At 45.9% G+C, this 14,056-nt stretch overlaps 1 protein-coding gene across 3 annotated transcripts in view; it reads right to left on the bottom strand.

Moving 5' to 3' along the window:
• Positions 1-14,056, bottom strand: part of LOC144823685 (protein mono-ADP-ribosyltransferase PARP14-like) — a 1,720,771-nt gene that overhangs the window by 1,155,383 nt on the left and 551,332 nt on the right. For all 3 annotated transcript variants that reach the window (XM_078682415.1, XM_078682413.1, XM_078682414.1), the window contains exon 6: positions 8,040-8,276. In XM_078682415.1, coding sequence (XP_078538541.1) covers positions 8,040-8,276 — 237 coding nt within the window. The remainder of the gene's footprint in view (positions 1-8,039; positions 8,277-14,056) is intronic.

Below are 14,056 nucleotides of genomic sequence, written 5' to 3'. Positions count from 1 at the left end.
AAACCCCTATTTTGTGAATGGAATGCGCTCTAGGGGGTATGATTAAAGTTCTATTAGCTTTAATATAGCATGTTTGAATGCATTTAACAATACATCTGGCAACACCAGATGTTGAGATAGGATTGAATTTTGTGAGGTGGGGCAAATGCAACAGTTATTTTGTTTTGCAAAAGTCTTTTGTCCGATCTATGTAGTACAGAAAAGCCCTTTTAACGCCAAGCGTGTGAAAAGCGCATTCTGCTATAGAATCAGGTTGAGGAAACAAAACTGGTATTTCAACTGTTTATATGAGAAGCAGAAACTACTTTGGGAAGGAATTTAGGGTTGGTGCGGTGAACTATCCTGTCTTAGTGTAGCTGAAAAAAAGGTTCTTCTAAGGTTAATGACTGTAGCTCACAAACTCTCCTCAGTGATGTGATGGCAATGAGGAAAACAACCTTCCAAGAGAGAAATTGTAAAGGGTACTTGTGCAATGATTAAAAAGGTGGCCCCATGAGTCTCGTGAGAACTATGTTGAGATTCCATACTGGGGCAGGAGGAATCCTTGGTAGTATTACCCTTTTTAATCCTTCCATGAAAGCTTTGATTACTAGAACTCTGAATAGTCAGAGATGTTGTCTATTCTGTAAGTACGGAGCTACAGCTGCCAGATGCAAACGAATAGATGAATAAGCCAGTCCAGTTTGTTGTAAATATAAGAGGTAACAGAAAATCTTTTGTATAGAAGCATCTGAAGGATCAATGTTGTTGTTATTGCAGTATATAACAAATCTTTTCCATTTTGCTGCATAGCAAGCTCTGGTGGTAGGCCTTCTTGCTTCCTTCAGACTATTCATACAGTCTGGTGGTAAGTTTAAATGATCAAACTCTAGGACTTCAGGAGCCAGATCGCTAGGTTTAGTTCTTTGGTATCTGGATGTCTCATTTCTCTACGGTTCTGTGTGAGGAGACTGGAGGTGGGGTGCAGCTTTTGATATGGAACTATTGATAGCTCCGACAGGGTGGGGTACCATGGTTGACGGGCCCATGTGGGAGCTACTAGGATTAGCGTGAGGGATGTTTGCCTAAGTTTCCAAACCACACACGGAATGAGCAGAAAGACGGAAAAGCGTAAGCAAATATCCCTGACCAGTTTATCCATAGGGCATTGCCCTTTTCAGGCGGGCGTGAGAACCTTGAGCCGGACATTTTGCGTTTTCGGCTGTGGCAAACAGGTCTATCTGTGGAAAACCCCACTGTTAGAAGAAGGGAAGGTGAATTTGGAGATGAAGTTCCCACTCAGGAATTAGCGGTCTCCTTCTGTTGAGGGGTTGGCAATTTAATTGTTTAGTCCTGGGAGATGTTCTGCCAGAAGATAGATCTTGTGAATGATTGCCCAATTCCAAAAGTCTTGAGCCAGTGTCGACATTTGGAGAGAGTGTCCCGCCCTGTTTCTGTACATAATACATCGCTGTCATGTTGTCTGTTCGGAGTAGGACAGTTTTGCTATGAGGTGAGTTTGAAAAGCTTTGACGGCTAGATAGTTGATGTGGAGTATTTTGTGTTTGTTACTCCACACACACTGTATTGTGTAACCTTTGAGAAGAGCCCCCCAACCTGTTAGAGATGTGTCTGAATAGAGCATGATCTGTGGAATAGGGTCGATGAAAAGCTGTCCTTTTGATAAGTTTTGTAGGTTCCACCACTGCAGAGAGCGATGGGTACAGCCGTCTACCAACACTAGAGCAGTTAATTGACCCTGCGACTAATTCCACTGAGGTGCCAAGCACTGTTGTGAGGGACACATGTAAAGCCTTGCATGGGGTACAATTGCAATACAAGATGCCATAATTCCCAGTAGTTGCATGAACACTCTGGCTGGTAAATCATGGTTGGGTTGAAACTATAGAAGCATAGCCTGAATATTGCGTATTCTGGTTACATTGGGAGAGGCTAGAGCTTTGACTGTGTCTAGACTGGCTCCTAGATACGACTGCATCTGTGATGGATGCAGGTGAGATTTGTGGGCATTTATGGTGAACTCCAGTTGATGAAGTAGGTCTACTGTGATCGGTGTGTGTTGTAGACAGTTCTGGTAAGTGCTGGCTTTCGTCTAGGTAGGAGAATATGTGAATCTGCTGTCTTCTGAGATAATCGGCGACTACTGCCAGGCATTTGGTAAAAACTCTGGTTGCTTTTGTCACTCCGAAGGGAAGCACCTTGAACTGGTAATGCTTGCCGGCTATCACAAAACTGAGGTATTTGCAATGAACCGGATGAATTGGAACATGAAAATATGAGTCTTTTAAAACTAGAGTAGATATAAAATCTGCCCTTTGCAAAAGCGGGAGTACCTGTTTAAGCCTCACCATGTGAAAATGTTTTGAGAGTATATAATGGTTTAACTCTCTGAGATCCAGAATAGGCCTTAGAGAGCCTATGCAGTTGCCAATGGCCTATCCACCCTTTCCGGATCCATCGGCGACTCCCGCCCAGCTGCAGGAGTTCCTGTCAGCCATGGCACGTGTCTTTGGACCATCCAGCCCCGCTGGTGCGCCTTCGGGCCCCGAGGGTCCGATGGCGGTCCTTGTCCTTCGACGTCGCCATCTCCGACGTCGTCGACAACTCCGGCTCTACACCGAGGGACCCCAGTGGATCCAGGCCTGGATCCCCGTCCATGCGGGTTGGCCCTGTGCGACCTCCACCGGCATAGACGTTGCCAGCTGCAGACCTGCCCGACCCCGTCCCCGGCAGAAGGGTGTCGACCGATGCCAATTCGGACGCTGTTAGGGAATTTCTTTCCCTTTGTCTACCCACCACCGTATGTTCCACCTGTTCCACAGGCTATAGAGGGCGGGGAGGACTGGGAGGGGTCTGAGGAACCTCTTGCAGCCCTCGCAGGGGATCAGAGGTACCAAATAGGTGTACCACTGGGCAGCACCTTTGGAGTACGTTTGACTACAAGGCCAACCTATCGCGACCCTGTGATACGCATATCCCCCTCTAATTGGGTTAATGTTTTCGGTACAGAAGAAGGGAGATAAGTATTCTCCTCATTGTGATTGTTTTTACTGCCACTTTTGTCACAAAGGTTGCAGCTTTCTGCACCTTCAAAACCTATACATATGTCAGCATAGTTTGTTTTGATCCATACCAGGGAGGGAACTCCATTGTGCCCTGACGAAAGCCCAGGACCATTTTTGGCCACCCAACCTTTGGGCTGAAACATGTTGGGAGTTTTATAAGGTCTTAGGACCATAATCCTCCAAAAAAGATACACTTTTTATTATCGTTTTAACATCCACTACATCACCAATAATAAAAATCCTACTACAACTCCATGTATCTCTTTATCGGAAAGTCCCCCTGGTCTACATCTCCTAAGAGCTCCCTGAAATACGGTTGAGCCCACCCAGACCTTTAGGAGTCTGGATGAACCCCATGATGAAGCATGACACTAATAGGGTGTGTGAGGGTTAAATAACAAAAGCATTTTTTTCCTTTCTGCAGTTGCGGTACACACCACCATCAGAAGTTAAGGAGGCTTTAGGAGCCACTTTGGGGTCTGGATACACTTTTGTAAGTGAGACAGCCATATACCATATAGAGGGACAATGCGCAATTACACGATGACCATCTCGAAATTGGCTGCAACGAATCCTATCATGTTTGGTATAAAACAAGTTGGAATCATACCACCCATACAGTATACAGTGTGGGAGGTAGGATTCCAAGCACTGGAAAGGGCCTCTGTTAGGCTCTCAGTGCTCTTGGTTCCAGTCTTCTAGACTCGGACACAACAACATGGCTGCTGCCGACCAGAGACAGGATTCTGCCCTCCTGCGGCTGAGCCAAACTCGAGCAGGGGAAGGCAGAACAATAGGCATCCTGTCACAGAGAGGTGTGACCACCACCTCCCCTGGGAGGATCCCCAGAAAAGTCCCAACCCTTTCCTTAGGGTACTTAAGGGGTTACCTGGGTGTAGGTCCCTGGATTTGTCGTGGGACACGATTCAATTCAGACACCACTTCAACTTCTACCATCTGGGCACTCGGGACTTGGCTGGACTTTGTTTGGGCTTCATTTAGTGCCCCTTCCAGTCTGCTGCATAGTCTGTGCCTGTGTATATTACAGGAACCTCCCAAGGCCTGTGGGCATCTAAGACACCCGAAGGAATCTCCCTTGGAGTGAAGAAGTAACTTCCCTGCATCAGCAGGAACTGCAACTAAGCGGACCAGTCAGCTGATCCTGAGCTCCCACGGACTCCGAGAGGCTCAGCAACACAGGTGGTGGTTTTTCTCATCCCTGCCCTGCTTTCTCACCAGGTTTAAGGCCAGTATCCCTCGTAGAAGCTGCAACAACCGAATCCCTGTGCACCGCATCGACTTGCCGTTGCAAAGGCTTGTTGGCTTCCTTTCACCAAGATCTTCGGGCTCCAAGTAGCCCCAAACTCAAACATCTCCAGTGACCGAAATCTTAACCCACACTGCATCGTTTGCACCGTGGTCTGCATCTTTTGGTGAGCTGCTCGAGGTCCTCTTACAACTCCAGTGCCTCCGAACTGTGGGTCCTGTCATCTTTGATTCTTTTGGGCTCCCCTGATTGCTTGGCGTCTGCCCTGACTGCCCTGCTTGTGGTGAAACCCCTGGACCTTGCTGGTCCCGACACTGCAACTGCAAACAACGTGGAGAGTGAAGAAGGTGTAAAGGCTTGTTGGTCCTCCCGAAAGACACCAACCCCTCAACTCTCGACATCCGACGTAGGACAGCCAGTGCACTGCTCCTGGTCTTCCACAGTGTCGCCTGGCCCTCACAGCTGCAGTATCAAGGTCACCGTCAACTCTCGACAGAGGTGGGTATTCGTCTTCCAGGTCTCAGGTCACTCCTGGGTGACATAGACTCTGCCCCCTCTGCTTGCAGGTACTCCTCACCTAGAATCCACCTTCGGATTCCACCGGACACTTTCTCCTTCTCCAGCAGCAGCATTTTTCTGGAGTCCTCCATTGGGTTCGACGGCAGGGGGGCTGGGGGGGATGGTGTGGTGTAGTGTGTCTGTTGTTTGATGAACATTATTATCCTGCAGTCCAGGATCATCTTTGCTTTCTCTGAGAAGTGCACTCTATCACCCATGAAAGTGCCATTGTCTTAGGCCAATGGTTGTGAGGGTTTTCTATTACACCTTGTGATTGCACCGTTCAACGGGACTCCCTTCTCCTTGTCCTTTCGTGTCTAGAGAACTTTGTCCTAGGCTTCCCAGTTCGCAACCTACAAGCCCCCAAATTATTCAAACATTCATGCCACTCCCAGACTTCTGCCGACTCTGTGAAGAAGTGAGACTTATCCTCTGATTTTCAGTGCAAGTCACAAATATAAAACAAAACAAGACTTCAGTCCATCAAGTCAGCACATCAGCATAAAGAACACAATTGACATTCAATCAATTCCCACTTCCAGGCTTTGATAGGCTCGCCATCTGCCCCAAATCATCTTGTTTTTCCTAGGGCTCCAGAATCGGGACAACAGCACACATAAAACAGGACAAACTCAATTACAGGGGTCTAAAACTTAACTTGTATTTTTAGAGCACAATATTATCTCCAAAGCAGTCTCTCAGCACCACTGTCAGACAACATGCATTTGTTTCCCAAATCAATGGTACTCATTATTTTGAACTAGGTTTAATGAAAGGCGGGGTGAACCCACCAGGTTTTGAGCCTGTGACCCTGGGGCGTAGCTCGAATTGATGCATCACGCCATTAAACCTGAAGAAGGCAAATAATGGAAGATACTAAGCATGGGCGGATTTTGCGGATCCACGATTCACGGATTAGCGTATTCACGGATCGTGGATCCGCAAAATCCGCGGATCGGCGGATTTGTGGGTCGGCGGATTTGGGGCGGGGCTTCCATGCCAGGACCATCGTGCCAGAATGAACCCTGCCCTTCATATTTATTCAAGAAGACGCCACCGTTTTGTGCCATACCTCTACTCAACTGGAGTACTTTCTACTGGATAATCAGTCAGTGCTGCTACCTCGTTGGGTAAATGTATAGTGCTTTTACTAGACTACAGCTGCCTAAAGTGCCAGAGAGTTGTCTACAGCGACCAGGTGTGTGTTACTATGCAATCGCGCCGAAGGGCGCAGGGGTCCCGTGAGTGAGCTATCATAGTGGGTAAATGGCGGGAAGACGGTGCACACCACGAGTGTGTGGGCGGGGCCAAACGGACGGGGCTTCCATGCGAGTGCACATGCCTCTTGTGTGCATTAAAGGTCAGAGACCGATCAGAGCAGCAGATGAAGATACAGAAGCTCCTGGCCACAGGAACAGCACGAGGATTGCGCTCGTGAAAGTCATTGGATGCAAAGGCCTCTGTCCAGCATCACAGCTGATTTTCGATGGTATATTTGGGAAGAGGGCACAGCTGCCCAGCCTTGACAACGCTCACGATTGATTTTTGGGCCGATGAATGAGTCACTGAATTTAAGCTACAACTAGGGCACATGCTTACTTGATATCTGTAAGTGCTTCCGGTTGATGTTTAATTTTTGTGCCAGGACCGTCGTGCCAGAATGAACCCTGCCCTTCATATTTATTCAAGAAGACGCCACCGTTTTGTGCCTGTTGTAACTATTTTACGATGGCGCCGGCAAGCTGCCAGCGCCATCCTAAAATAGTTACTAAATTAGCTTCAACAGGAAGCTCTAATAGATAAAATAAAGCAGGCGCTCGAGCACCTGCTTTATTTTATCTATTAGAGCTTCCTGTTGAAGCTAATTTAGTAACTATTTTAGGATGGCGCTGGCAGCTTGCCGGCGCCATCGTAAAATAGTTACAACAGGCCTGCAAGGCTTGAACTTTTGCCCCCAGAATCCGCCGCTCGCGGATTTGCGAATTTGCGGTAAATTCTCGGGAGTTCGCGGATCGCGAATTTACCGAAAATTCGCAAAATCCGCGAGCGTAACGGATTTTGCGCTCATACTTAGAAGATACACCAACGCAGGTACAGAGAAGGTCAGGACAGTGCAACCTCAACGCAGCAAAGAATCTCTGCAGCTTCATGACCATTGTTTTTTAATTAGAAATGTTTCATTTAATGTGACAAGCTCAACAGAAAGGACCTTCTGGCTTCCATTGATCAGAGCTCATCACTGTATAATGAGCTGGGGCTTGCAAAAGTCAGCTCAGCAGTAAGGGGCAATCTGCCATCCACAATGAACAGCTCAGATTCCCTTCATCTGATCAGTCACAGAAGCAAAGATTCTCCAGTAATCCAAAACGTATCTCAAGCCTTATTGGCAGGAGACCATCTGCAATGGTTTTGTGCCCAGTAAAAGTATACTCTAAATTGGTGTGCAGTTGTGTTCAAATAAAACATCAGTTACTGGCTCAAGTGTGCCAGTACTTATCCCACTTTGAAAGCACAGGCAAAAAAAGAAGCCTGGGTCAACCAAAGTCTAGCTGTGTTTAAAACTTTCTCTAGTACTGATGAAGTGCATCTAATGATTTTGACCTGCTTTTGCAGGTTTTCAGGCAGGTAGAAATCCCAGGTCAGTCCTATTTGAACTCAAAGATCAAAATGCATACTGAACTCAAACTAGTTAAGCCCAAATTTTACACGGATTGATACCAGCCAGAAACACAGGAGTAAGCCATGCCAGACAGATCAGGGAACGGAAGGAGTTTTGCCAGAACAGTGAAATCCTATTCCTGACAAAGGAGATGATGATTAGTCCTCCACTCACCCACTAGCTGTCAATCTTGTGATTTCTTGCACATGGTGTCCCAATGAACACCCTATCTTTATGAAGAATATTAAGCGACTTCAATGAAGTGTGTTTTTAGAATTCTACCGTCTTGCACACTCTGATACTAGCATAAGAACTTTACATCTGAAGCATATCATAGCAGATTCTCGCTGCATAATATAGATAAGTTGTGTAGCAATGCATCTCAACCCTAGAGGTTGCATATTTATCCAGAGGAATAAAATTATGATTTTGGAATAACTCCACTAAGCCATACACGAGTGCACTAAAACCATATAGGAACTGGTCTTACCTTTTTGATCAAAAAACGTAACTATCGCTGAATCTTCCTCAGGTAAAGATTGCACATCTGCCACCCTTCCACCACCATGCTTCGAACTTTCAAAGTATATATTGAGGAACTCTGTGCACACATCGGGTGGTAGATCTTCAACCTTGATGCTCTTTGTGCATTCGAGGAGTCGTGAAGTGATGCCATGACTCTTCACCCTGGCACTATGGGTGCACGTCTGCATAAAGCCCATGGCACCTATCGCAGTAAACAAAATGCTATAATACTGTTTTTCCCCTTTTTAATGTCCAACAAAGCATCAACTAGGCAGTTATCAGTAGCATTTGCTATGAAGTTACTATTATCATCTACATACATCTCACTTTCTTAACCCAGTTAAGATTTACAAATACAATGACTGCATAACACTCTCCCAAAAAAGTAACACCCCTTCATATGAAAGAGGATTAACTAATCCCCTACCATAGCTGGTAAATCCACGGAAGACACCTATAAATTCTATGACATGCTATAGGCTAAAAGACTTACACAGGCGTTTGTGCAGGCATAGAAAAAACATTTGTTAATTCATGTATTTTACATTCTTAGAATACGGGATTCATTGCCTTAATCCATTTTTCAGCATCTCTAAGCAATACCCCAAGTTTATAACCTGGGATCTACTACAAAATTAGGCCATTTGATTTTAGTTTCAATTACTAACTCAAGTTTCAAGTTTAGCTTTATTCGATTTTAACAGCAGATAAAAATCATAAAAGCAACATTAAATATACATACAGTATTTCATAATAAATAAATAGGTCCTAAGTTTAAAGCATTAAGAAAAGATTCAATTAGTGCATTATCGAACCATAGCATTTAAATAATACAGTTAGCAGCCATCACATTTCTTTTCCTCAGGATACTCTTTAAAAAACCAATCATTATCATGATGCATTTGCCATTCTCCAATTGCTGTAAACTTAGATAGGCTGGTCTACATTGCCGCCAGGAACCCTTTTTCAAATATTGCCTAATCCATGTCTTACGTTCCTTCTCATAATATTTACAGAATAAGATAACATGGAACGTGGATTGTTGCGATAAATTATCGCAAGGGCATGTCCCCAGGCTCCTGGACCAATTGTTTTTTGTAGGAAAAGTTACCAAGTAATGAAATAAAACAAACCTAAATCTAGTTAAGATAAAACGTTCAAAGCCCACGATACACAATGCTAGGTACGGTTGAATAGTGTAACACACCAGAGTCAGCTGGTGTTTACTGACAGTTTGTTTGGTAAGTTCAACCGAACACCTTAACGTTTCATAGTGGTTCATGCACAGGCCTTTAAGTTCTTTCCTACTCAGACCACCTAATAATTCGGGATTATTATATAGTTCTGGCCTATGCAGATCAATAAATGTCTTCCTGACATACTCAAGTCATGGAATATGTTTGCCGTTGTCCAATACCATTACATCCTTTAAGATTTCTCTACTAAAGGACAACGCGTCTTCAGTCCAGACTCTCTGCCAGAGTAGGATTGGTTGTACTTTTATGAGATCAGAAATAAAATTCATTCCTAGTTCAGAATGACAATTAAAAACTGCAGTACCCTGGGGGAGTGCTAACAAATATCTTAAAAAACCATTTTCCGCTATCTGGATAGGTAAAGTGTTTTGGAAGCCCCAGATTCCTGCCCCGTAAAGAGCTATGCTTCTGCATTTCGCTTTATATATATTTAAAAGAATTTCTGGGGGTCTTTTCCCTAGTTTGGTGGCGAAGTTCATTAGTGCGGCAATGGAACGTTTAAACAGAAGAGTTCTGTTCTTGACGGCCGCACACCAGGAGCCAGAGCCATCAATTAGCACCCCCAAGTATGAGAAACTGTAAGTGTGTTCTAATGAGAGGCCGTCAATTTTCAAAGCCTTACATTTTGTTCCTGCTTTCCCACACATCATCACAAATGATTTTTTAGCGTTTATTTTTAGTCCCCTTGTCTCCATAAACTCTACATACTTTGTTAACGCCTTTTGAGCACCTATCTTGGTTCTAGCCATTAGTACGGCATCATTCGCATAAAGAAGGGAGACCACCTGGTTTTTCCCATACCTAGGTGAATCCACTACGGCGGCCACCAATTCCTCCTCCAAAGCGTTCGTATATATGGAAAAGAGGAATGGAGTCAGTACGCAGACCTGCCTGACTCCCTTCTCTATGCAGAACGACCCAGTACATTCTCCCCTTGTCCCATGTCTCACCTTGGCAGTCGCACCTGTGTACAACTGTCGGAGGAAATGTAGAATCGCGGGATCCACCTTAATTTCAGCCAATGTTTGCCACGATTTTTCGTGATCCACGCAGTCTAATGCGGCTGAGAGGTCGACAAATATTGCATAGAGACACCCTTTTTTAGCTTGGGTATATTTCCCTTGAATCATCACGAAATTAAGGACCTGCTCTACTGTACCCATCCCTTCCCTAAAGCCGTACTGGACCGGGCTTAGGATGTTATTTTCATTTTCCCAGATTTGTAATTTACTGAGGACCACCCTACTGGCAATCTTCATAAGGGAATCCAGGAGGGATATGGGCCTATAGTTAGCTGGACACTCTCTCTCCCCTTTTTTGTAAATGGGCACTATAACTGACTCTGCCCAGGTTTTAATAAATCCTTCAGTGCAACAGGCCCTTAAAACTAGTGTACAAATTGGGGCCCAGAGTTCAGTAGTTAGCTTAAAAATATCGTTTGGTATCCCATCTGGGCCCGGGGCCTTACTTCCTTTGCTATTATTTATTGCAGTCAAGACTTCATCATATGCTATTTCAACCTTAATGGGGAAATGATTCTGCTCTGGTCTGTCCAGATTGTTTACCCCTGTGGATTTAGCCACATCCCTTTCCTCTTTTTTGTAAACTTTGGAGAAGAAGTCAATCCAAGTGCTCTCGTCTATGGCGACTTCAATTCCTGCATTATCTGGCTTGGTAAGATAGGGTGCATTTACTGCCTGCCAGAACAATTTACAAGCTCTCAGCTGCGATGCCTTAAGTAGGTTTTGCCAGGCCAGGTCTTTTATTTCTTTTTTCCTATTATTCCGGGCTACATTATAGTCTTTCAGCAAGCCCTAATTAGGCTGTAGTCCCTGGGTTTGGAGCTAAGTGCCCCTTTTAGGTGGGTACACGCTTTCGTGCATTTAGAATCAAACCAGCCATTAGTCTTCTTACGTTCCATCGCTTTTCTTTTAGTAAGGGAGTCTTGTATGACTAACGTTATCTGCCCAAGGGCTTCCAAAATTTCAGCGTTGGTAGCTTCCTCATCTAGACACACTAGGATGGGTGCCAAGGCCTTTGATATAGTGGTCACATTCATTTTTGCTGGGTCGATTTTGCCCCATTTCAGGGCAAAACCATTTTGACGTGCCAATACTATTTCCTGCGACCACACCAGGGATTCGAGCGTGGCTGAGGTATCACATGCGGGAACATTTAGGTGTAAACTGAGAGGCAGATGGTCACTAAGGCCATTTGACTGGATGGGAAAATCTCCCACCCAATCAGAAAATCTTGTGGGTAGGATAATGAAATCAATAATCGAATGCACACCCCTGGCTATGTATGTAGGACTGAATTCAACCTGCGGAGTGCACATCAAATTTACGAAGTCTAGGTCATGTGTGGCAAAATATCATTTATTATTTCCCCTCCAGCTGTATGTACGAAATGCTTCATATCATCCCTTCCTTCCCTAGCATCGTCCCGAGGTCTGCAGGTATTCAGGTTGCATGTATTAGTATTAAACCACCCCAGATCAAAATTGCGTTTTTTCCCTTTGCAGTATTGAAGTAGTTTATGCCTTCACCTAGCTTACTCATCTCTACTGCGAAGTCAGGTTCTTTAATGTTATTGTAGAAGTTGACTACCATTAATTCCATGCCCGAGGGTAGTATAATAGATCCTATTTGAAAATATGTAGAGTACCCAATCCTTTTAATTCTACGTACCCTCATCAGGTTGGAGATATAAATACAGATGCCTCCTTTATGTCTACCATGGGCAGAGCGTTCCGCAGGGATATGGTACGTTTTAAAGCCGTCCAAATATATTTCATTCGCGAGCCAAGTTTCTTGGATGCACAATACATCATAGTTCTGGATAAAATCCCCCCAAACATGATTAGAAACTTTACTTTCCAGCCCGCAGATATTCCATGAAACAATCCTGAGGGGGCCTTGCAATGAGGGCGGATCAACTATCGGGGTGGGATAAGAGCGGTTTACGGGAGCGATTTTTTCCAATACTTAACAGGTTATGAATATATTAGTCGATGCAATAGGGTCTGCTTGGGGTATCAGCATTTCTACTAGGCACTTCCCCGACTGAGTCTAAATTACCAGCCAGTCAGTCACACTCATTAAGACCTGAGGGTGGTGCAAATATGTTTGGCCCTAGAGGGAAAGCATGCATCCCCTGTCTTGCCCAGTGTGGAATAGTTGCTGATCTCCGCTCCAATAATCCCCAGCCCGATGTGTTCTATGGTATGGTGCCCTCACCTGTTGCCATGCATTCCAGTTATCTTTTCTTATTAGATAAGGGGTATCATAGAAGAAGCCCAGTGATAATATGTCTATGCCAGAACCCCTGGGCCTCCAACCAAGCTCGACTGCCCTTAGGATCCTCTCCACCAATGTTGGGCTATTAAAGTTGATCACGATGCAGTCGCCCAGTTTCGATTTATTTGACCTGCCCACCCAAGACACTCTTCGGGCCATTATAATACTGTGGCCGAGGTTATTGTCTTCTGCAGTATTTTGCGATAACCAATGGGCCACCTTATTCCTTAACTGGTAGTAGTCTTCCCTATCTCCTTCCATGAGGGGTGGTACGTTTCCTAATATTACTACTAGTGGGGATGCCTGGAGGGGTAGATCAATAACAGGGTGGGTGATCGGGGATTTAGTGGATTCGACTAGGTTTCTCACATCCTGATGATGTGTTGGTGGTACATTTGTGTCCCGGGGTACCTGGGGACTCGGGGTTTATGCTATCCTCTACTACCCTCGCTGGCGGTTCGAAGGAAGGAGAGGCAGAGAACTTGTAGAGACTTTTTAAAGAAGTTTTTATTTGCGTATATGTTTTTCGCCTCCGGCTGGTGATGCGTTCCCTGGCGAACGCGGCTGGATCATATGTCGTGGTGCGGGGTGGATCCAGTTTGCCTCCGGTGCCGGTTCAACTCGTCCTCCGGGTCAGGGGGCTCCGTATGTAAAGAAGAAGACAGAGGACGTAGTAAGACCGAGTATGGATATACACGGTGGGGGACCAGTGGTGAGGGAAACCCGCTACACATGCTATGTACAAATCAGATGACATGAGGAAGTGCTCGTGGAAGGGGGGGGGTTGTTCAAGGGGACGAGCTGTACACGGGTCTGTACAATTATTCTACAACAGGCGGGACTCTGTTTCCCATCCAACCCGCCACACGGCCCTGTACCTGTTGGAGCCACGCTCCTCCCGCGGGAACGTGGCGGGGCGGTTCGCTGTTCCGTTGGCCTCCTGGCTTCTCCGTCTCCTCTCCTCAGTTTGGCCTCCTGCTCCTCGTTGCCACTGCTCACACAGTACTCTCCTTCTCTCCTTGCCTCTGGGAAAACGCCGTCCGTCGCTTCCTTGATCCGGGCTCCTTTTGACTCCGGCGCGTCATTCTCAAGGGGCGGGGCTACCCGTGCGGGTTCCAAGTCCTTAAAGGTACAGGGTTCGCTTTGGTCCGACGTCAGCCACCAGTATTCAGGGTCACCAGCCCTCCAGTCCACTTCCACGTCCTGGCCAGGCTGCTGTAGGGAGGGAACGGAGTCAGGTGAGACAGCGGGGCCGGACCCCCCTCCAGGGGCCCTCGGGGACCCACCCCGTCACAATTTGGTAATGGGGTTTTCTGATCATTATTTTTGTTCTTAACCCCCCAACAGACAGTGTTACCTGGTCTCCTTTCTTCTCAACCTCCTTGCTTTTCGGTGGCCTTGGTTCATCAGATTTTGGAAAAGGGGGT

Source organism: Lissotriton helveticus, chromosome 3_1 (genome assembly GCF_964261635.1).
Source record: "Lissotriton helveticus chromosome 3_1, aLisHel1.1, whole genome shotgun sequence".
Classification (NCBI taxonomy): Eukaryota; Metazoa; Chordata; class Amphibia; order Caudata; family Salamandridae; genus Lissotriton; species Lissotriton helveticus.
This window is presented reverse-complemented; position numbering and strand designations above follow the sequence as displayed.